Below are 25,034 nucleotides of genomic sequence, written 5' to 3'. Positions count from 1 at the left end.
ATATTAAAATCAAACTGTATCTGCTCCACTCTATATCTTCATATGTATCTCTTAAGGTCACCACAAGCAAAATGCAGATGAAGATAACATGATACGAAAGGGATAACTGCCACCTTGAAATGCACAAGCTTCACACAAAAATTAAGTGCAATCTATATCATCTTCAGAATAACATTTAAAGACTAAAATGTGAAAACAGCATCTCAAAGAAATATCTGCACTCCCAATTTTTATTGCAGCATTATTCACAAAAGTCAAGATACGAAAACAACCTAAGTAACCATCAACAGATGACTCAAGAAGATGTGCTATATAAATACAATGGAGCATTATTCAGCCATGAGAGGGGTGCCTGGGTGGCTCAGTTGCTTAAGAGTATTATTCAGCCATAAGAAAGAAATTCTGCCATGAACAACAACACAGATGGACCTTGAGGGCATTGTGTTAAGTGAAATAAGTCAGAGGAAGACAAATACTATATGATAACACTTACATGTGCAATCTAAAAAAGTCAAACTGATAGAAACAGAGACTGCAATGGTGGTTACCAGGGGCTGAGGAGATAGAGGAAATGCGGAGATACTGGTCAAAGGGTATAAAATTCCAGTTACAAGACAAATAAGTTCCAGGGATCTAATGTACAGCATAGTGGTGATAGTAAATAATACTGTAGTCTATACTTGAAAGTTGCTAAGACAACAGATCTTAAATATTCTCAACACAAAAGAGAAATGGTCATTATGTCAAGTGATGGAGGTGTTAACAGTAATCTATACATGTATCAACTCAACACATTCTACACCTTAAACTTACATAATGTTATATGTCAATTATATCTCAATAAAATTGGAAAAAAACCTAAACTATGTATATGCTCTCTTAATTATTCTGAAATATTTTCTTTATTTTGGAAAAGTTAATAGGACTTTTATATTAACATCTGCTAAAATAAGTACTTCAACTACAAGAACATTTGATGAAAAAATACATATTGCGAAGCTATAAAAATAAGGATTACAAAATAGAAAGTAAAAGTTAAATGTTATTGAGGATCATAAAATTTATACTGATATTTAAAAGCACAGGAATACAAAACTGAAGCTAAGCTTTGTTGTAAAACTACAACCCCCTTAAGAGTATATAATATCACAAAAAGTATTAGCAAAAATTAACAGAAAAACTATTCGAAGGAACAAAATATAGAACACAATATTCGAAGGAACAAAATATCAGAAAGACTTGGTAATTTTTAGATTATAAACTGACAACACATCTGTTAATTTCAGAAGTGCTCAACAACCACTAAACACAGGTAATGGGCAGCAAACATCCTAAAAAGGTTTGACAGATAATATTACCAAGAGAAAACACTTTCAAACTTATATTTGGTATAGATTTATGTCAAACTAACAGAACTTTGGGAGGGGGCGACCTGGCTAATTCAGTACGTGGAGCACAGAACTCTTGATCTTGGGTTGTGAGTTCAAGCCCTATGTTGGCTGCAGAGATTACTTAAAAATAAAATCTTTAATTAAAAAGAACTCTGAAACCAAAAATTAGGCAGAATGAGAGAAAATGACTTACATAACTAAGAATACAAGCAAAACAAAAATCATATATTTGAAACATGATTACTTTGCTGTTCAAGTCAGAAATTCATACTCCAAGAGTACCAACAAAGCAGTATTCTTCCAGCATTAGAATTATTTGTATAATTTGTTTTAGAAATCTAACTTACCGAGTACCATCTGCTTTCCAGCTTACTTTATATGGCTTCTGCTCCAAAAGTTTAATATTTTGCTTGTCCATGGAAACAGGCTGTGCTCCAGGGAATCCAGACCTTAAAGAACATTTTATTACTATTATGGCTGGCATCCATACAAAGCAATACGTCCTAAACCAATCTCACATTAGTCACACACTTACCACAACATTCTTCCTATCATGAGATTAATGTCAACTGGAAAAATATCAACTTTCCCAAGAATGCTAACAAAATGTTGTTATCTTCTAGACATTTTGGACATGAGTTAACAAGATTCTAATTGCCACTACATACTATAACTATTGGGCTTTTTAAACATTAATATTCATGATCTCATATTAAAGCAAGTTGTTTACAAATCTACTTCATGAAGAAGTTTAAATCTTGCTTGCCTTGATTATCGTACATAATTCTAGACCCCATATTCCTCCATCATGACTCTGCCAACTTGGCATGAACTCCACAAGGTTGGCAAATTTCTGCTCAAAAGATGCCCAGAAGTGACAAAACAGGAGAAATATAGGTCAAGATTAAATACACTGGCAAAGGTTTAACACAACACTGAAATCATTATTACTTCATCATCATTTTCATCTTTTAGTTAAAATTATTTCTGGCTAATTGATCTTAATGTACCAGTAAAAAGTTTTTTATATTAAGAATTTTTAATAATTAGCAATCCTGTTTCATCATGTTCCAGCTGTATTATAATTTTCTACCACGGATAGCAATGATCAACAGAAATGACCATAGACCAAGACCTGAGAGCAAAAGATTAGAGCAATGAACTCTCAAATCCCCTCCCATGAAATAACTGATAAATATTTTCAGGTCATGGTAGCCGGCAGAACATATTTAGATAAATATACTTATATACATAAAACTGATTCTCCCAGGTTTCTGATTATAGAAAAACTGGAAAATGTGGTACATTCAAGTCTCACCTATTCTCTCTTAATAAAATGATATGGGCAATACAAACATAAATCAGCAAAAGTAGAATCGAGCACACTAAACAAATACTGGATAGTGACAAAAGTAACTTTCTACTCTATTCGGAAGACATGTTTGAGTCATATAATTTTGACTCAACTGTCTAGTAGTCTAATTTTGACTCAACTGTTGATTTTGAAAAAAATCTGATAAACTCTGGTTTGATATCTTTTTTAAGCACTCTATGTAAACATCCAATCTTCAAGGAGCAAAGAAGCTAGGTCAATGTTTGCATTAATGTTAAATGTTGCAGAGTAAGAATAAGTTTTATTTAAAACTAAAATGTTTATTACCCTTCCCAGCCACAGAATTGATGACACTTCTGCTGTACCTCTCCTAACTTTGGTTGAGTTGTTACTTGAGTTACACCTTTAACAGTTACACCTTCCAAGAATATAGCACCCTTAAGATGAAAAAAGAGAAAAATATTTTGTTAGAGTTCAAAATCTATTTCCAAAGACCATACTGAAAGACAGGATTACTTATTTTCACATCTGAGCAAATATATGAAACAGAAATACTCTGCTCCAGAAAGCTCTATAAACTCCCCCTGGATTGTACACTCACTTTCCTTAATCCAGCATATGTTTTTCAATGTACATATATAGCCCAGTCTCTTTATCATATTGTCAAAGTATTCAATGGACATTACCCATTATATACAACTTGGCTACCATTTACTCAGAGGTAGACAGAGGATCTGACATTTTACATTTTCTCTAATTTGTATACCAGCTATGAAAAGTAGATTGCAGGTTACTGATTTCACATATGAGTAAATGAGACTGCATGCAATTTATTTGAGAGGTAAAAACAGAATTTGAACCCAGGTCTAGACTATATCATTCATTAATATTCCCACTAGAGCGAGAGAGGAGCTATATCCCTGATGTAGTATGGATTTTAAGGGGATAAACACCCACAATATATACACCTTTGTAAACTAGAATAGGAGTGTAAGAGTAGACAAAGTGGCAAAACTATAGTCATTGGATGTAAGAAAAACTATTACTCATCATTGAATTTTTAATCTAAATTCTTTAACTCAGAACTACATAAAGTGTCTTATTGTATTTCATAGCAAGCATATTTTTAAAATATCACAGAAGTGAAGCAGATGGAGAATTTATATATCAAATAAATAAAGAACACTCCTGGAAATTTTAAAGACTAAAAATACAGGCTAGATTCATGCTACAATTACTTTCAGACCCATAAGAGGGCTGGCATCAGTCTCAAGAAAAATCCATAAAACAACTCTAGCTGTTAACGTAATTAAGGAATAAAAAATATGGTCTACAAGCTGCAATGATCAATCTTCTGGAAAAGATTTGGCGATGTGAGCCACTTGGGAAGGAAAAAAAGAACACAGTATTTAGTCCACATACGTCCCTGTCAAATCTGGAAGAGTCCTGAGTCAATCCAGCAGACACTAGTCCTACTTTCTGCCTCTAATTCTGAATCACTTTTTATAGTTATCTTATATGTCATCAACTCTGTTTTCCTTAAATAGGCACACTTTAGAGATTTCAAGAACCAAAGGACTAAAGACTACCATTCTTCTCATATTACACCATTACCTCTTTTTACCAGCTAATGAAACTTTTGCTTTAGGACCATTCTACCATTAAATATAATAACTAAAGAATGAGGGAAAGAACCAGTTTCACAAGATATTTTTAACATATTTAGTTACTGAGATACTCAGATAACTGCAATATCCTTATAAAGTTATATCCTGTATATACTCCTTAAAAAGAGAAGGATGCATTCAGAGAGTTCAATATTCAGCATCATTATTCCGAAAGTACTAATAGCTTAGGACTTTTTTTAAGTTTTACATGAAAAAGGTTCACTGATGAGCATGCATTTCCTGAGGAAAGTTTAGAAATCAACGATAATTTCTGAAAAGCAAGTGCCAAGGTGGCATAAATTATTCCTAAAAACATACTCTTTTTTTAAACAAATAAAAAGGACTAAAAACACAGAAAGAGGATAAACATTCAACCAAGTGCTTTCCCAGAATATTACTACAGGAATATTTTAATAATTCTATGCAGCTGAACAAGCTAAGTATTTTTTTAAGTTTATTTATTTTGAGAGAGAGAGAAAAAGCAGGGGAGAGGCAAGGAGAGGGAGAGACAGAATCCCAAGCAGGCTCTGTCCTGTCAGCAAAGTACTGAATTGACGTCTGGGATCATCTCTCTCTTTTTTTTTTTTTTTTTTAAGTTTATTTTTCTTGAGAGAGACAGATACAGAGTGAGTTGGGGAGAGGCAGAGAGAGAGAGAGGGCGACAGAATCCCAACCAACCTCCATGCTATCAACACAGAGCCTGACGCAGGGCTCCGCTCACAAACTGGGAGATCAAGACCTGAGCCAGGATCAAGAGCCAGATACTTAACCAGGCACTCTATGCTAAATATTTTTTTAACAGAATAAATATGGAGCCTCAGTATATTTAACAACTATTAACTTGTTTATAAAAGAGAAGTCCAACCATCTAGCAAATGCCTCTCACCCATTTATGTTTCTTCTTCCTTAATCTTTCCTACAATGTATCAATTTCTTTTTTATTTTGTCTTCTACTTTCTTCTACAATAATAATTAAGCAAAACATGGTAGGAATATGTCCATTAAAAACAGTAAGCCTGATGCACTTTATTTTTTTTTTTTTTGTTACCTGATGCACTTTATACACCAGTAATATTTAGTAACTTTTTAACTTAATTTGCTGTTTCAACTGTCATTACAAGTTTCTTCTGACAAAAATATGTTATTCAAAATTATGTAATAATTTCAAAAAGGATCACTAAATCTAAACAGCAACGTCTTAAGTCTGGAACTATTTTCAAACATACTATAATTGAGATTCAAAGTCAAGGACATTCACTTTCATTTTTTAACAAACTACCATTTCAGTTTGTGGAAATAAAGAAATATCAAAAGTGAAAAGAAGATAGTGTATGCTTAAGACAAAAAAAGTGTATTTCATAAACAGAGTCTGCCAGCCTTAAAATGGAAACTCATATGGCTATCACAAAAAGGACAAAAGGAATCAGTGATCAGTCAGAGGGAAATTGAGTAAATTTTTATAGAAGATGGGGTCAAAATATATGTAAGAGGTGTGTGTGTGTGCGCATGTGTGTATGTATATATGAAGACAATGAGTAAACAAGTATGTGTGTAATGTGTAACAAGCATATGTTAGTAATGAAAAAAAAGGCACTAACAGTTTTAGTCAGAGATATGATCCCCAGTACTTGGGTGGCTCAGTCTGCTCTGTCTGTTAAGCATCTAACTCTTGGTCTTAGCTCAGATCATGATCTCAAAATTTCCTGAGTTTGAGTCCAATATAAAGAGCCTGCAGAATTCTCTGGGATTCTCTGTCTCCCTCTCTCTCTCTCTGCCTCTCCCCCACTCATGTTGTCTCTGTCCCTCTCAAAATAAATAAATTTTAAAGACACAGAGAGAGAGATGATCCCAGCCATCAATTCAAAGGAACAAACAACATAACTGTAGGTCATACTCTTTCAAATCAATACTGGCATATATTCAAAAGATGAACAAAGGTGCCAGGAATGTGAGGGCCAAGTACAGGACATGCGTTGACTATTAAATATCCTGAAGAAACCATCAGAATTCACTACGAGTCCATCACTTCAAGTCATAGTCATATCAATATGAGTCAGGAAAGGGAACTCTAACAAAAATAAAGTCTCAAACCAAAATAAGTTCATTGCGTTGAGATGTGAGCTATAAAAATTAGTCACTCTTGGATAGCTTCTATTAACTATCTTTAACTCAGATTGAAATAACAAGAAAACAAAAGTTTTCCAACCATTAATTTGCCAATTATTTACATCTACATTTGTCATGCCTGTCACCCATACTTTGACATCACCCAAAATCAACTCTCCAGTCATCTTAACCTCTGATGGTCTTGTCTTCATTTCTTTGGAGCCTCTTCTCCTTGGTTAATCTTATCACTTATTACCTTCCCAAAGAGTTCCAATATAAACCCTGGTATCTCTTTTTCATAAATAACCTTCTACATAACCTCAACCTTTTTTCATGAATACCTTGTCCCCTATGTCTTAACTGAGAGCTAATTTTCCACCAAGAGACCACTTCTCTCTTAAGTAAAAGCTACTCATTTTCCCACTGCCCAAGTCCCATAGGGATAGGGCATATCCTCACTTGCTCTCTTGGCCTCTCAATTAGACTAAATCCATTCAGCAATATCACTCAACAGTGGTAGAGCAGACATCCTTTGTAGTTGGTGGCAACAACAGCTGCCCTCTCATCCACAAAGACAGGACCCTAACAGCCATGTTACATGACATTATAAGATAACATCCTACTCCAGCCAAAGTTGATGGGAGCATGAGCAAACCACTAACTCAGCCTGAATCCATTAGATTCTCTCATCTGGTAACTTGGGATTGGGATTCAGAAAGTATCTGCATGTGGCTAAAATTACAACATGTAAGCTCAAAAGATTCAGGATAGTTATAATCTCCCAGGTAAACAAGGAATCACAAAGAGCCAGTCTCAAAAGTCAAAGCTAGTGAAATATGTAACACAAAAGGAGAAAAACAGAAATAGAAAAAAAGCAAAGATGAGAAAACAAGAACAAAAAGCAGAAACTAGGTTCTAAAGAGCTTTCCAGATCCAGGCTCCAGTCCCTTCCTGAGATCTGGCTATATTCCTGTGTTTGAGGCCTACCCATTGACTCACAGTAATTTCTTATTATTATTGAAGTTAGTTTGAGTTAATTTCTGGTACTTGCAACCAAAGAGTCTAAAGTAGTAGAACACTCTACTCTTCGTGTACTGACATCCAGTCATTTCTCCATGTTCATCAACAACAGTATTTCTCACTGTGCTAACTTCTATCATTACATTGGTAACACCAACTTCCATTAGATAATCTTTACCCGTCAAACAACCTAGGCCTCACAGTTCAATAACTTCACTTGCAATGACCATCAGCTCTCCATAACTTAAACCACATGCTCCATGGCCACACCATCATCATTCCATACTACTCTACCTTTCAATTCATCAATTCAATTCATACTGATCAAGTACACACAACATTCTAAAGCCAACATGCCACTCTTCGACCTCTTTCACTAAATAGCTTAACTCTTTTACCCTAACTATGCTCATTTTTCAATTTCACCAAGACTTAACAGTCTCTTCATCTCTCCCTTTTCTCAGTCTAACAGCCCCCTACCCTTACCTTACTTCCTATTCAGTTAGACTCTATAGCTGATTACTTTACTTCTTCTTTGCCTGACATCCTCAGTACTCCTCAACCTTCTGTCCTTCCATCACATCCGTACTAAATATACCCAACCTTGTATCAACCTACCACTAGTCTTCTCTACTCCCACCCACAGACAGCTGAAATTCACTGAGGAAAAATCACAATCTCAGTGCTACGGATGAGATTTCCCTCCTCTTGTCGAGGACCTATTTTTCCATATGCTTTTGAACTCCATTCTCTTTCATTTCCTCAGACATCGCTCTGTAGCATTTATTCCCTAAATTATTTTCAAGGTCATTGATTCCACAGCTGCTTATCCACAAGCAATAAATATGCTGGAATTTATTCCATACTAAACAGCTTTTCTGATTATATCGGCATCAAGCGGTCACCCTTCCTCTCCCTTTCTGATCATAACTAAACTACCTGACTGAACAGCCTGTACTAGTGTGCAGAAAAAGGCTAACACACCAGGACTGCTTACAAGATTGGCCCCTCGCTGGCATCTGGGAACAAGATTCTCAGATTGCTCTTACTCAGCTGATAAAGGTGATTCGCCATGCCTGGACTATCCATACGAACGACAGACCTTATGCTGAACACATACTTTCCTTCTGGGATTGTAGAACTTTCGGTACACACACAGGCTGCCTACATGACCAGCCATTACTAAAAACTTGGGCACTAGGGCTCTAGTGAGCTCTAATGAGCTTCCCTAGGCAGAAACATCACACATGTTGCTGCATCTTCACTGCTGCTAGAAAAGTGAGCTCTGTACAGCCTCTCATGGGAAGAGAACATAAGGAAGCCTCCATATGGAATCCACCAGACTCCACTTGTCTTTTTCTCTTATAATTCAGCTGTATATCCTTAGAACATCACTATAATAAACCTTGGCTGTGAGTACAACTATACGCTGAGTCCTAGTGAATCTCCAAAAGTGGGGGTAATAGTGACGACCCCTAACACAATTCTATCTCCATATTCTCAACTCTCATCAGCTTCTTAAAATCATTAATCTGAACTGGCCCTACTACAAGATTGCAGAAAATAATGCTCATATTTGTCCCCTCTGTGGGATGTGAATTTAATTAATTCATTTAATTGACATTTAATTAAATTGACATTTAATACTGTCAAGTCATTCACATAAATCACTACCTAACTCTAAACTATTTTCATATTTCTTTGTTCTCTTGTGCTACACCCAGGAAGAATTTCCTAGATAAATCTTCCAGCTTGATAATTTCATCTACAGCTAACTTCATTCTGCTATCCAACCCACCTGCTAAGTTGTTATATTGGTTTTTTTGTTTTGTTTTCATTACTTCATTTATTTTTGAGAAAAAGTAAGCAGTGGAGGGGCAGAAAGAGAGGGAGAGAATCCCAAGCAGGCCCTGCATTGTCAGCACAGAGCCTGACACAGGGCTTGAATCCATGAACCAGGAGGTCATGATCTGAGCCGAAATTAAGAGTCAAACACTTAACTGACTGAGCCACCCAGGCTCCCCTAGGTTCTTTTTAATTAACATTTCCAAGGTCTCTAATTGGTTCTTTTTCCTAATGGTCATTATTTTATAGATTGATCTCTTCTTTCATTTTGCAAACAAATGTTCGCTTTGCTTTTTATAAACTGGTCCCTCAGATATTACCTAAAAAAGAATGAAGTAGTTAAAAATGTACTAAGAAAAGATATCTAGGGGCACCTGGGTGGCTCAGTTGATTAAGCATCCAACTCTTGATTTCAGTTCAGGTCATTTGGTTTGTGAGTTCAGGCTCCACACTGACAATACAGAATCTGCTTGGGATCCTTTCTCTCCCTTTCTTTCTGCCCCTCCCCCACTCATGCTTTCTCTCTCTCTCTCAAAATAATAAAGAATCTTAAAAAAAAAAAAAAAGATATCCAAGTTAAAAAAAAAAAAAGCTGCAGAAAAATACATTTACATTACAAGGGGGTGGAGGGCATAAGGCCAAAACTGAACATATGTATATAAATGCATAAGAAAATAAGTACCTAGAAGGATAATCGAAAAGTAGAGAACAGTTGGGAGTGGGTGTGAAAAGACCTTCACTTTTTACTCTATATACTTCTAGATGTTTGTATTTTTATTTTATAAAGAAAACTGATCTTTATGTAATTTGTGTACACTTTTAAGCTAGGGAAATAAATGGGAAGAAATTCTTCTAAGATGACAAAATGCCAGTGGTAAGACAAAGGCTGAAGAATTTTAAGTTGTTTCTTTAGTTTTCAAATTTTCTTCAATGTAGGTATACACGTTTTAATAAGTAAAAAATACACTTAACAATTTTAGAATTTATGAATATGATTTGAAAAGAGAGGAAAAAAAAAAACTACCTACTACTTTGAAATCAAACCTACCCATTTTCTCCAAAAGCAATGGCAGACTAGCTTATTGAGATCAATTCTGCAGCCATGAGATTAGTTAGACAAAATGTTAAAATCACCCGTTTGAAGACTCTGGAGAATTATAAAGGCAGTAAGGGCTTAAAGGGCCAAGAACTCAGTAAGAAAGGAACCCAGAGAGGTGAGCAAGACATTTGGTATAGAATTTCCTCTACAGGCACTGTTTTCAAAATGGTAGATAGGAGGCTAAACACAGCTTTCAGCAATATCACAGGAATGGGGAAACAAAAACTGAAGTTCCAGGCCCCTAAAGATGAAAGGTCCTGATTATTTCTCCAGGCTTTCAGTAAGGATCCCCAAAGGGCTACACTCTAGGAATTCAGCTGCACCAAAAAGAGACAAGACTCCTGAAAGAAAAGAGCTGTTTCTAAACAATTCAATCCTTGGGGCGCCTGGGTGGCTCAGTCGGTTAAGCGTCCGACTTCGGATCAGGTCATGATCTCATGGTTCATTGGTTCAAGCCCCGAGTCAGGCTCTGTGCTGACAGCTCAGAGCCTGGAGCCTGTCTTCAGATTCTGTGTCTCCCTCTCTCTCTTTTTGACCCTCCCCTGCTTATGCTGTCTCTATTTCTCACTCAAAAATAATTATTTTTTAAAAATGTGTAAAAATTTTTTTTTAAAATAAATAAACAAACAAACAATTCAATCCTTGGCTGAGTTAAGATGTCTGACTCCTAACCCTGTATAGGACAAGAGTAAATGTTCTCTAAAGGAGGAAAACATAATGTAGAATCTCAAATTATTTCCACAATTTTCAGACATAATGTCTAATAATCACAAATATGCAGGTATGCCAAAAAAGAAACAAGTGACTAGAAGTCAAAAGGATATGAGAAGAAAAACTAAAAAAGATGTAGAGGAGAGCTACAACAATTAGTCATCTGACACGGTTTTTAAATACCTGGAATTTGGAACACCTGGGTGGCTCAATTGGTTAAGCATTTGACTTTAACTCGGGTCATGATCTCGTAGCCTGTGGGTTCGAGCCCTGCATCAGATTCTATCCTGACAGCTCAGAGCCTGGAGCCTGCTTTGGATTCTGTTATCTCCCTCTCCCTCTGCTCTTCTCCCACTTGCACTCTGTCTCTCTCTCTCTCAAAAATAAATAAACATTAAAAATAAATAAAATAAAATAACTGGAAATTAATTCAAAAAACTAAATGATAAGAATTCCAACAGAGAACTGAAAACTATTTTAAAACTCAAATGAAAATTCCAAAAGTGAAAGTAAAATAACTGAATTACATCCTCAATGGATGGATTTAACGTAAGCTTACAGCTAAAGAAGGATTAGTACACTGGAAGAAGATAGGTCAGAGAAGAATATCCAGTTTGAAAAATTTTTTAAAAAGTGGAAAATATAGAAAAGAACATAAGAAAAAATAGGAAAAGGAGGGGATAAATCCTATCGGGTGAGTTCCAGAAAGAAAAGAGAAAAAGAGTGGATCTGAACCATATTCAAGGACATAATGCCTGAGAATTGTCTAAAACTAACAGTAACAACAACAATAAATCCAACCACAGATTCAAGAATCACTATAAATAGAAGGCAGGAAAAATACACAAAGAAAACCCCAAGCAGAAATATCATAGTAAAAGTGTTGAAAATCAAAAACAAAACAAATTAGCTTCAGAGAAACAACTTTTCAATAATTTTTTTAATGTTTATTTACTTTTGAAAGAGAGAGAGAGACAGAGCATGAGCTGGGGAGGGGCAAAAAGAGATGGAGACACAGAATCCGAAGCAGTCTCCAGGCTCTGAGCTGTCAGCACAAAGCCCACTGCAGGGCTGGAACTCACAAACCACGAGATCATGACCTGAGCTGAAGTTAAACCAACTAAGCCATCCAGATGCCCCAAGAAGCAACTTCTTAATAGAAATGAATTATGGGGGGTGCCTGGGTGGCTTAGTCGGTTAAGCGTCCGACTTTTGCTTAGGTCATGATCTCACGGTTTGTGGGTTTGAGCCCTGCGTCGGGCTCTGTGCTAACTGCCAGCTCAGGGCCTAGAGGCTGTTTCAGACTCTGTGTCTCCCTTTCTCTCTGACCCTTCCCTGCTCACGCTCTCTCTCTCGCCTAGAAAGAAATAAAACATTTAAAAAAAATTTTTTTTTAAATGAATTATGGAATATCTTCAAAGTGCCAACCCAAAATTCTATACTGAGAACAAACATTCTTCATAATGACAACAAGAAAAGACATTCTTACACAAATATTGAATGTGTGGCAGCAGACCCACATTAAAGAAAATACTAAAGGGAACTCTTCAATTAGAAGAAAAACTATCCAGGGGCGCCTGGGTGGCTTAGTCGGTTAAGCGTCCGACTTTCGCTTAGGTCATGATCTCGCGGTTCGTGGGTTCGAGCCCCGCGTCGGGCTCTGTGCTGACTGCCAGCTCAGAGCCTGGAGCCTGTTTCAGTCTGTGACTCCCTCTCTCTCTGACCCTCCCCTGCTCACGCTGTCTCTCTCTCTCTCCTAGAAATAAATAAAAAAAAAAACATTAAAAAAAAAAATTTTTAGAAGAAAAACTATCCAAATGGAACCATAAAAATACATGAAAGAAAAAAGAACACCAGAAAAGATAAATATGTATATTTAGATAAGTATATCTAGTAAATATGTATATTGGATAAATATGTATATTAGATAAGTATATCTAATGAATATTCACTGTATAAAATGATGATGATGATGATATGATGATGCCTTATTGGGTTTAAAATGCATGTAGAGGGGCGCCTGGGTGGCTTAGTCGGTTGGGCGTCCGACTTTCGCTTAGGTCATGATCTCGCGGTTCGTGGGTTCGAGCCCCGCGTCGGGCTCTGTGCTGACTGCCAGCTCGGAGCCTGGAGCCTGTTTCGGAGTCTGTGTCTCCCTCTCTCTCTGACCCTCCCCTGTTCACGCTGTCTCTCTCTATCCTAGAAATAAAATAAAAATATTTAAAAAAATAAATAAATAAAATAAAATAAAATGCATGTAGAATTTAGATACACAATACCAAAAAGGCAGGAAGAGGTAAATGGAAACAAAGGTTCTAAGATTCTTGCATTGTTTAAAAAGCGGCAAAAGTACTATTATATACCAGACTTTAACAAGTCCAAGACAGATACTGAAATCTTTTTATTTTTTTTAATGTTTTTAATTTATTTCTGAGAGACAGCATGAGCTGGGGAGGGTCAGAGAGAGAGGGAGACACAGAATCTGAAGCAGGCTCCAGGCTCTGAGCTGCCAGCACAGAGCCCAACACAGGGCTCAAACTCACAAACCATGAGATCATGACCTGAGCTGAAGTCGCACGCTTAGCCGACTGAGCCACCCAGGTGCCCCCAGATACTGAAATCTTGAATAAACACTAAAATAATAGTAAAAGAATGTATAACTACCAAGCAATAACTATAAGGATGGGGTGATATAAAAACAATTAAGCATAAAGAAGACAAGAAAGAAAAATAAAAAAGAACAAGTGGAAGGTTGGGAGGGGAGACTTAAGTTTTAAAGTTAATTATATCAGTAAAATAAATACGTATGAACCAAATACTCCAATAAGGCAAAAACTATTCACCAGATAAATAAAACTCAACAATACAATGCTTATAAAAGACATACCTTAAATAAAGAAGAATGTTTGAAAGCAAAAGGGTTTAAAAAAAGATAATCCATACGAACACTATCCAAAAGAATATCTGTGCAATCAATCATACTAACATTAGATATTTTCAATGCTAAAAGTAAAGATACTGCGAAAATACAAGAACCCTTTACACATATTTGTACAAACTAAGTAATATCACCTCCAAATACATGAAGCAAAACTTGAAGGAGAAATAGGTAAATCCGCAATCATAGTGGGGAAGCAAGATTTAGGATATCATTTTAAATGTCGTTTATTTTCCTGAAAGAAACATGCCCATCTTGGCTATGTTTATCTTAGTACTGCTGAAGCTCATCTGCAACTATAGATGTTTAATGATACTTGACATTATAAAATAACTGTCATTTTTAAGACCCCTTCTTCGGGGGTGAGGGGGAAGAACCTGCAAACTTTAGTACATTTTACAAAACAATAACTCTTTTCTTTAAACTCTTTTATACATTCAAATACTATATTCTAACTCAAAAACACAGTAAACATATACGTTCATGTTTAATGTCATTCTTAAAAATACAGTTGAAAAAATATATAGTTGAAACCCCTTACAAAAATGATACTATAAGAAAGTAATCATCTATGCTAGTTATGCTATTAGCCTTTCTTTAGAATGTGAGTCTTATTTTTCTAGGTATGTGATTCAGTAACCAATGAGTTAGATTAACAGAATAAGGGTTTTTTTTTTTAATTATTTCTGTTTCAAAGTAATGAACACTTTTCAATAGCCTCAAAGTCTTGAAGTCTGAAATATAAATACATATTAAAACAATATTTTTCACACAAGGGACTTTGTTTTAAAAGCCCAAATGACTATATACTATGTGAATTACATAAAATCCTTGTCTGTGAATCACTGCCTACTAATGAGTTGTAGACTTTTACTACGCAACTATGATATCCGATATTCCTTAATTATTAACTTCATTAAAATTTAATTATTTCCAGTTTTCTACCTTTTCTCTTTGGACTACAACATATACTTGTATATGTACAACCAGTACTTTTCTTTTCAGCATCCCTCCTGAACCCCCAAGAAGAGAACTCCTAATGGTTTTGTTAGGCCTTTTAATGGCAGTTGTCCATAAAATCAAGAAGATTAATGGGAGTTGTCCATAGAAGAGTCTTCTCAGTTCAACTTTACAGCAAATATGAATGTATCACCCATGAGGAGCAGGATTTATATGTAAAGTTATTTTAACTATGTGACAATCTTGTAAATCATTAATAAAAATTTTTACTACGTAGTTGGAATCTCCCAATACTTTGCAAAAAAAAAAAAGGTAAATTCTCAATTTAATTATGTAAGAGTTTTCAGGGGATGGGCTAAATGGGTGATGGGCATTAAGGAGGGTACTTGTTGGGATGAGCACTAGATGATATATGTAAGTGACAAATCACTAAATTCTACTCCTGAAACCATTATTATGCTATATGTTAACTACCTTTATTTAAATAGAAAATTTTTTTTAAAAAGAGAGAGCTCTTTGGTTTACCTAAGAAACAAAAACAAGATGAACTTAACAAACTTATCCCAGAGAAAAGGAAGACTCACAGCTATGAAGAATCTTTAGAAATTGCCAGAATGAAATAACCTTACAAATCCAGCTGAACAAATACATAAATCTCAAAATTTAACTTGCAGAAGAAAAAAGTAAAGACTATAATGTTTTCAAACATTACCAGTTTTAACCGTTCTTTTCTCCTTTTGCCGAAGGAGGCACTTGACCCAGGTTCTGATTCCTTTTTTCCATCCTCATCTTCATCTTCATCTTCATCATCCTCAAAACACCAATCTGGCAATAGAGGTGGAGGTGGTGCTTCCTCTATATCACCATAGCGACGAAAAAGTTCTTTCAAATAATCGCCCTTATAAATTCCTGGTGGTCTGGCTTGAGCAAAAGTAGCAACTGCTGCTTCAATACTACGGAAAACAAACACCATGGAGTTTCCTCACTACTCTTTGTTTCTGCAGAGTTATCAAAACTCACTCTTTCTATTTCATACACCCAATGAAGTATAATACTTTTATAAAATGGACAAATCACAGTCCCCACTCCAAGGGCATTCAATCTATTAAGGGACAAGTTCCTTCTGAAATAGCTTTAATATAAGGTACACGGATAATTCCTAAAAACTAGAGGTAAGCTGCAATGAGTATATAGAAGAGACCTGGGTAAAGTCTGTGAAAATTTTAAATAAAGCCTTGAAGGTTGAAGTCTGACTCTAAAGAAAATCAAAGAAATGTGAATAGCCATATGAATAAAAGTAAAAGCCTGCTAGCTCTTAAGAACTTTCAACAGACCCAGGTAATAAGAGCAAAGGTGATCAGACAGAGGCGAAGCACAGGGTGAGGCTGACGCAGGAGGCTGCGGAAACTGTGAAAAGCACCTAAAAGGCCAGAAAGGTAGAGCCAGAAGAGATGCAGCAGAAAACCATTGAGAATGTATAAACAGGGAAATATACCATCCCATGTGTACTTCAGCTGATTATATTCTGAGAAGGACCTACTGTGTAAAAGGCTTTATAAACAAAAGTGATGACCCTCAATCAGTAAACAAGAAAATTCAGGTATTTGGGTACTAAGATTCCATATCCCTGAGGAATTTCAGGCAACAAAGGCTCTAATCTCTCAGGAACACTTCAATAAAGACAAGCTGATTGGTTCAAATAAAGTAATTCTGTCTCAAAAATACCCACTCCATATACCATTATGGGTTTTTCCTAATATTCAACAGCTGCTTAAAAAAGGTATTATTAAAAAAATGAACAAGGGATGCCTAGCTGGCTCCTTCCATACAGCATTTGACTCTTGACAAAGAGTCATGAGTTCAAGCAGCACTCTGGGCATAGAGCTTACTTTAAAAAAAAGAAAAAAAGAAAAGACGATAACAACAGTAGTAACTTCCAAAGATGAATGCAAATAAAATATTGGGGGTGGGGGGAGGGAACAAATCTCTGATAATTCTGGAGTATGTGAAAAAATCTGGAAAAGAAAATACATAGTATATAAAATCCATAGGTAACTCAACTAAAATGCTACTTAGTACAAAACACCAGGTAATAAATGGTATTCTAAAGATTAACCAAGTCTAAAATGAAAACCACTCCAAATTTTATTAATCATGACTTTACCTAAAAGTTAGCAATATAAAATGCTAAAACTAAAAAATTAATAAATTCTTGTTATTGATTACTAGTATTCTTCCATTATAATAAGAAACAAATACCTCCAATCCATTTTCTCCACCAAAAAGGCACATATGAGGAAACCAGTGCGATTGAAACCATGGGTACAATGAACACCTAGAAAATAAAGTAGCCTTGGTTTAAAATTAATAAATCACTTCAGAAGCCACATCTTACTTTCAAACTCCAACCTGCAATCAAAACATTTTAATGATTTTAAAATAACTACATTTTTTTTAAAAAATTTATTGTTTATTTATTATTGAGAGACAGAGAGAAAGAGACAGAGCATAAGCAGGAAAGGGGCAGAGAGAGGGGGAGACACAGAATCCAAAGCAGGCTCCCCAGCTGTCAGCACAGAGCCCAATGCGGGGCTCAAACTCACAAACCGCGAGATCAATGACCTAGGTCAAAGTCAGACACTTAACCAACAGAGCCACTCAGGCACCCCTAAAATAACTACATTTTTAAATACATGGCCCACTCTTGTAAGTATTAGTAACTTGGCAGTTTAACTTGCTTAGAATCTAATTTATAGCACTAGCTAGAAGTTTAGTATATAGTGGTTACAAATTATCTCTAAGATCTGAAGATTTCTCTTAAAACTAAATGATCCAAGTACTCTAAAGAAAAAGCTGGGATTTTTTTATTTTTTTAATTGGGGGGGGGGGAGGGATGGGGTCTTAAGCCGGCTCCATGCTCAGTGCAGAACCCAACGTGTGGCTCCATCCCATGACCCTGGGATCATGATCTGAGCCGAAATCAAGGGTCAAACGCTCAACTAACTGAGCCACCCAGGTGCCCCAGAAGGTATTTTTATCAAACACACCTCGAAAGGATGGACAGTCAGACACACACACACAGGACACTTCACTGGATATAGAAAATATCTGACTAATGGATAAGTATAATAAAAATAAAACTACTTCGAAATTCCCTTAGAAACCAAAGGATAGCATCTTTATATAACCTTATAATATTTAAAATAAATGTTCAGAAAAACCTGCTGAGAAAAGGAGGTTTCTTTCAACCTTTCTTCAACCTTTTTCAGGACATTTTCAAGATTAGTGTGATCCTACCTCTATATTCCAAAAAGCTAAAAATGAGCTTCATAAATTCCAAAAATGACTGCATTTTTTTAAGTTTATTTACTTTGAGAGAGACAGAGACAGCATGAGTGGGGAGTGAGTGGGGGAGTGGCAGAGAGAAAGTGGGAGGAAGGGAGAGAAAGAAGGAGGGAGAGAGCGAGGAACAGAAAATCCCAAGCAGGGTTCACACTGCCAGCACACAGCCAGATGTGGGACTCAAACCCATGAAGCTGTGAGATCATAAGCCAAATTCAAAAGTCAGACACTTAACCAACTGAGCCACCCAGGCGCCCCATGACTGCATTTTTAAATCATTTTAACTACTTTGAAAAAGTAAGTAAAACAGCTTGGTGGAGACTACTAACATGACAACATTACTTTCAGATTAACTTACTCTCCTGCAAACCTCAAAAATGAAGCTTATCCTGGGGCGCCTGGTTGGCTCAGTCAGCTAAACGTCCGACTTTGGCTCAGGTCATGATCTCACAGTCTGTGGGTTCGAGCCCCGCGTCGGGCTCTGTGCTGACAGCTAGCTCAAAGCCTGGAACCTGCTTCAGATTCTGTATCTCCCTCTCTCTCTGACCCTCCCCTGCTCACGCTGTCTCTCTCTCTCTCTCTCTCTCTCTCTCTCTCTCTCTCTCAGAAATAAATAAAACATTTAAAAAAATGCTTATCTTGTTATCTCTGTTTAATGGAAGGATATCCTGACATTTAAGACTGTACCTTCTTAACAAACTTTTCTTTGAATCCTGATAGAGGGCAACCAAAATCAAATACAGAAATAAACTAAAAGTTAGAATTATAAAACTTCTAGGAGAAAATATGAGAGGAAATCTTTACAACCTTAATGTAGGAAAAGACTTCTTAGACAAAACATGAAATAAAAGGAAATATTGACAAATTGGACTACTTCATGATGGTAAATGTTTGCTCTTTGAAGGATGTCGTTTGGGTGCCTGGGTGGCTCAGTCAGTTGAGCGTCCGACTTCAGCTCAGGTCATGATCTCACGGTTCATGGGTTCAAGCCCCACCTTGGGCTCTGTGTTGACAGCTCAGAGCCTGGAGCCTGCTTCAGATTCTGTGTGTCTCTCTCTGTCCCTCCTCTGCCTGCATTCTCTCTTTCTCTCCATCTCTCTCTCTCTCTCTCTCTCACACACACACACACAAACACACAAAAGAATTAGAATTATGAAGGATGTCATTAAAAACATAAAAACACCAGCCACAGGATATAAACATACACCTAAATCAAATGGCCAAAATATTCTAATCCTAGTTATTTACCCAAGGAAAATAGTCTATGTGCAAAAACACACATAAAGATGAATGTCCACAGCAACTTTATTTATAATGGCCAAAAACTGTAAACATCTCAAATGTCAATCATCAGGTGAAAGGATAAACATGTAGCATGTCCATGCAATAACTACTACTCAGCCATAAACATGAATTACTAATAAATGCAATGAGGATGATTTCAAAACCTTTATGCTGTGTGAAAGCAGCAGAAAACAAAAAAGTAAATACATAAATTTCATTTACATAAAATTCTAAAATATGCAATTTGTATGGAATTATGAAAGACCCTGAATGACAAAGCATCCTTAAAGAAAAATAACAAAACTGGAGGTATTGCACTTCCTGATTTCAAACTATACTACAAAACAGCAATAATAAAAACAGTACGGTACTGCCATAAAAAGAGACATATAAGCCAATGGAACATAATAGGTAACCTAAAATTCAACTTCAGCATATACGGTCAACTAGTAATTGACAAGGGAACCCAGAACACTCAATTGGGAAATTACAGTCTCTTCAGCAAATGTGCTCATGCAGAACAATAAAACCAGACCCCTATCTTACACCACTCACAAAAATTAACTCAAAATGGATCAAAGACTTAAACATCAGACCTAATGCCATAAAACTCCTAGAAGAAAATGTACGGAAGAAACTACTCAACAGTGGTCTTGCCAATGACTTTTTGGGTATGACACCAAAAGCACAAATAGCCAAAGCAAACAGAATATCAAAGTTATAAGTTTCTGCAAATAAAAAAAGAAACAATTAATAAAATGAAAAGGCAACCTACAGAATGGGAGAGAAATTTTGCAAACCATGTATCAGATAAGAGACTAATATCCAAAATACATAAAGAACTTATACAACTCAACAACAACAAAAAAAAAGCCAATGAAAAAATGTGCACAGGATCTGAATAGACATTTTTCTATAGACATTCAAACTGCCACGACGTACATGAAAAGATGCTTAACATCACAAATCATCAGGGAAATGAAAAACAAAACCACAATGAGGTTATTACCTCACACCTGTTAAATGGCTATCATCAAGAAGACAAGAGGTAAGTATTGACAAGGACGTGAAGAAAGGGGAACGCTCATACACTGTTGGTAGGAATGTAAATTTGTTCAATCACTATGGAAAACATTATGGAAGTTCCTCAAGAAATTCAATACAGATCTACCATGTATATGATCCAGCAATTCCACTCTGGGTGTATACCTAAAGAAAATGAAAATAGGATATTGAAGAGATATATGCACTTTCATATTTATTGCAGCATTATTCACGATAGCCAAGATATGGAACATAAGTGCACATCAACAGATGGATGAATGAATATAAGGAAGATGTGGGGTGTGTGGGTGGGCGTGAATGAAATATTAGCCATGAGAAAGAACATTTTGCCATTTCCACCAACAGAAATGGACTTGAGCATATTATGCTAAATAAGTGAGGTAAGTCAGACAGTAAACGACAAGTACTTTACAGTATTACTTATAAGTGAAATCTAAAAAAGCCAGACTTATAAAAATAGACAGTAAAATGGTGGTTACCTGGAAATGGGGGGTAAGGGGTGTGGTATAAGACAGGGTTATTTAAGGGTACAAATTTGCAATGAGTAGCAAATAAGATCTGGATATCTAATGCACAGTATAGTGAATACGGACGACAATACTGTATTATGATCATCTAACTTGCAAAGAAACTAAAACTTAAATTATTCCAACCATTAAAAAGAAAAAATAATTATGTAACATGATAGAGGTACTAATTATTGTTACAATGGTAATCATATTACAATGTATAAATACATCAAATTAACATATTACAAACCTTAAACTTACACAATGTCATATGTCAAATATATTTCAATTAAAACAAAATTCTAGGGGTGCCTGGGTCAGTTACGCATCCAACTTCAGCTCAGGTCATGATCACACAGTCCATGGGCTCGAGCCCCTCTCTGTCTCTCAAAATTGCATAAATGTTAAAAAGAAAAAAAAAATAGGGCACCTGGGTGGCTCAGTCATTTGAGTGTCCGACTTCAGCTCAGGTCATAATCTCTCAGTCTGTGAGATCAAGCCCCACGTTGGGCTCTGGGATGACAGCTCAGAGCCTGGAGCCTGATTCAGATCCTGTGTCACCCTCTCTCTCTGCCCCTCTCCTGCTCATGGTCTCTCTGTCTCTCAAAAATAAATAAACGTTAAAAAAATTTTAAGAGACAGAGCATGATTGGGGGAGAGGCAGAGAGAGAGGGAGACACCGAATCCAGAAGTAGGCTCTAGGCCCTGAGCTGCCAGCACCCAGGAGCCCATAAAAAAAATTTTTGAATAAAAAAAAATTCTAAAAAATGTAATCTATAGTGACAGAAAGTAGAAAGAGATTGTCTAATCTACAACTAAGGACTGAAGAGAGGATGGACCCAGAGGGGCATAAGATACAAATGCGCTGAATCTTGACTGTAGGTTCACGGGTATCTACGTCATTAAATTGTACATGCAGTTTATTAAACAACCTCAATAATGTTGATTGTTTTTAAAACTAGATGTCGAAGTGAGATGCTGATATAAGTCTGCAATTGGCATTAATAACATATTCCAAATGTTAATGTTTATCAATGTGGCCTTGTTTTCAGCAACTGACTCTATCGAAAAGGTTATAACTTTGATACATTTCTAAAGGTACACCAATAAAGTATTTTCATGTTATTTCTCTTTTTAAAACCAATATTTTAGAGTTACCATCAACTAAACCAAATCACCTATTTCTACATTCATAGTAAATAATCATTAAAATTTAGAATAAAAACTTTAGTCAAAGAACAACACTCAACTAACAAGGATATAAACAAACTGCAGACAGGAGCAATCTGTGCAAATAAAAATATATACGAATCAAAACACTACATATAGCAAACTATAAATGAATCAGAATGGCTAAAGCATAGAAAATAAGAAAGTAATACCAAATACAGTTGGAGACAATGAAAGGGTCAGCATTCTGAAGAAAATTGTTTATATTATATAGAGTATAAGGGCAATGGAGAGACATTAAAATTTTTTAAGCATGGCAATAAAATTTTCATGTTTTAGAAAACACACTCCAGGGGCGCCTGGGTGGCTTAGTCGGTTAAGCGGCCGACTTTCTGACTTTCGCTTAGGTCATGATCTCGCGGTTTGTGGGTTCAAGCCCTGCGTCGGGCTCTGTGCTGACTGCCAGCTCAGAGCCTGGAGCCTGTTTCAGTCTGTGACTCCCTCTCTCTCTGACCCTCCCCTGCTCACGCTGTTTCTCTCTCCTAGAAATAAATAAATAAATAAATAAATAAAAGATTCTCTTTAAAAAAAAAAAAAAAGAAAACACACTCCAATGGCAGCTCAATAGAAGATAGGGAACAACAATGAAAGCAAGAACACTGAGGAAGCCATCTTGGTAATTTATGTGAGCGATAAGATTAGAGACCCTAAATGACAAGGGTCATGGTGATGGGGATAATGAGAGAAGGAAAACTGAAGAGACATTTAAAGCAGAACTTCCAATCCGAGGGGTGAATGACTATCAACAGAGAAAAAAGATATAAAAGGAGTCTCTAGTTTCTGACGTGGGGGACTAAATAGGCAGTGGTATCAGTGACTAGGTTAGAAATCACAGGAATTTACATGAGTCTCATAGGTAAGGCAATGAGTACAGCTGGTGGTGATGAGTTTAAGGTCCTTTTGGGACCTACCAAGTATTTGGAAATGATGGCAAAGAGCTTCACAGAGGGGTGTGGCTAGAATTACAGATTAAAGAATACTTGATAAACCAATAATCAATAATCCCAACAGTCAACTATGGAAGGGGTCTATGGTATAGATAAGATCACTAAGTATGGTATATAAAATGAGAAAATGAGTAATGAAATCTGAGGAAAACCAACCTTTCCAGAATAAGGGGTGAAATCTCCTTAACAAAAAAAATTAAGAAGACTAAGAATAAACCATCATAGGGTCAAGAAAACAAAGAGAATGTGGGGTCACGTTCAACAAAAAAAGAGGAAGTTTCTTTTTTTTTAACATTTTTTTATGTTTTTTATTTATTTTTGAGAGTCAGAGAGAGCAGAAGCAGGAGAGGGTCAGAGAGAGGGAGACACAGAATCTAAAGCAAGCTCCAGGCTCTGAGCCAACTGTCAGCACAAAGCACCATGAGGGGCTCGAACCCACAAACCGTGAGATCATGACCTGAGCCAAAGTCAGATGCCCAACGTACTGAGCCACCCAGGTGCCCTAAAAAGTGGAAATTTCGAGACATGAGTGTCCAACTGTGTAAATGTCACATAATGATAAGAACTGATAATCACTATTTGACTAAGAGTGCCCGGGGGGGTTGGGAGGGGCTCCACATTGCAATGGAGTAAATGGGAAAAAACGGATTCAAATAAATCTTTCAAAAAATCAACTGGGAAGTGGGAGGGGAAATATAAAACAAAACAAAAAGGTGTGGTATCATTTAATATTAGAAACTTAGATATGTTTATAGGCTTAGAAGGACCTGCTTAAATTAGAGATTGATATTAATAATAAGAATACAACTGAAATGAAGTTTCTGAAGAAAAGGGATCAAAAACAGAGATCAACCTTGAACAGAAAAAGACACCCTTTGGAAATAAATGACTGTAATCATGAAACTCTATAAAGTCCATCATCTCTATTGCTTAAAAGGGATCTCAAAAGTTACACAACGTTAGTTGTACAGATGTTTCTGCCCAACATGAATCTTAACCTAACATGTACATTTTCTTTCTCCTTTGTATTTCAGACCAATGTAAGCAACAAATATTCTAACTTTAAATCTCCTTCTCACCTAAAGCAATGTTTTTGCATCTAATTTTTACTCTAGCAACATAACATATTTTTATGAATAAGAAAATGGAAGGATAATTGCCAATGACCTGATTAAGTCATGAAATATAATTTAAGAAAGTACCATGGCTCTTTTAATATTCAATATTTGGGGTCCCTGGGTGGCTCAGTCGGTTGAGCATCCGACTTCAGCTCAGCTCATGATCTCACGGTTGGTGGGTTTGAGCCCCACGTCAGGCTCAATGCTGATAGCTAACTCAGAGCCTGGAGTCTGTTTCAGATTCCGTGTCTCCCTCTCTCTCTGACCCTTCCCTGCTCTCTCTTGCTCTCTCTCAAATAAAATATTTTTTAAAATAAAAAATAAAAACTTAAAAAATATTCAACATTCTTTGTTATGCAAATGCATAAAATTCTAATTTTATTATACTTTAAGACATTAATAAATAACTTGAGGTTGGTTTTTTTTTTAATGCTTATTCATTTCTGAGAGAGAGAGACACATGGAGTAT

General features: G+C 36.1%; 1 protein-coding gene across 1 annotated transcript in view; it reads right to left on the bottom strand.

Annotated features, from left to right (window-relative positions):
* RNGTT (RNA guanylyltransferase and 5'-phosphatase) overlaps positions 1–25,034 on the bottom strand; it is a 325,730-nt gene that overhangs the window by 278,143 nt on the left and 22,553 nt on the right. Inside the window, exons 6-9 of the mRNA XM_039232163.1 lie at positions 17,330–17,405; positions 15,783–16,023; positions 3,052–3,161; positions 1,739–1,840 (exon numbers count right to left, since the gene is read on the bottom strand). Of these exons, the coding sequence (XP_039088094.1) occupies positions 1,739–1,840; positions 3,052–3,161; positions 15,783–16,023; positions 17,330–17,405 (529 nt within the window). The remainder of the gene's footprint in view (positions 1–1,738; positions 1,841–3,051; positions 3,162–15,782; positions 16,024–17,329; positions 17,406–25,034) is intronic.

This window comes from Hyaena hyaena, unplaced genomic scaffold (genome assembly GCF_003009895.1).
Source record: "Hyaena hyaena isolate Hyena2069 unplaced genomic scaffold, ASM300989v1 scaffold_66, whole genome shotgun sequence".
NCBI lineage: Eukaryota > Metazoa > Chordata > Mammalia > Carnivora > Hyaenidae > Hyaena > Hyaena hyaena.
Note: the sequence above shows the minus strand (reverse complement) of the source record. Positions and strands in the feature narration are given on the sequence as shown.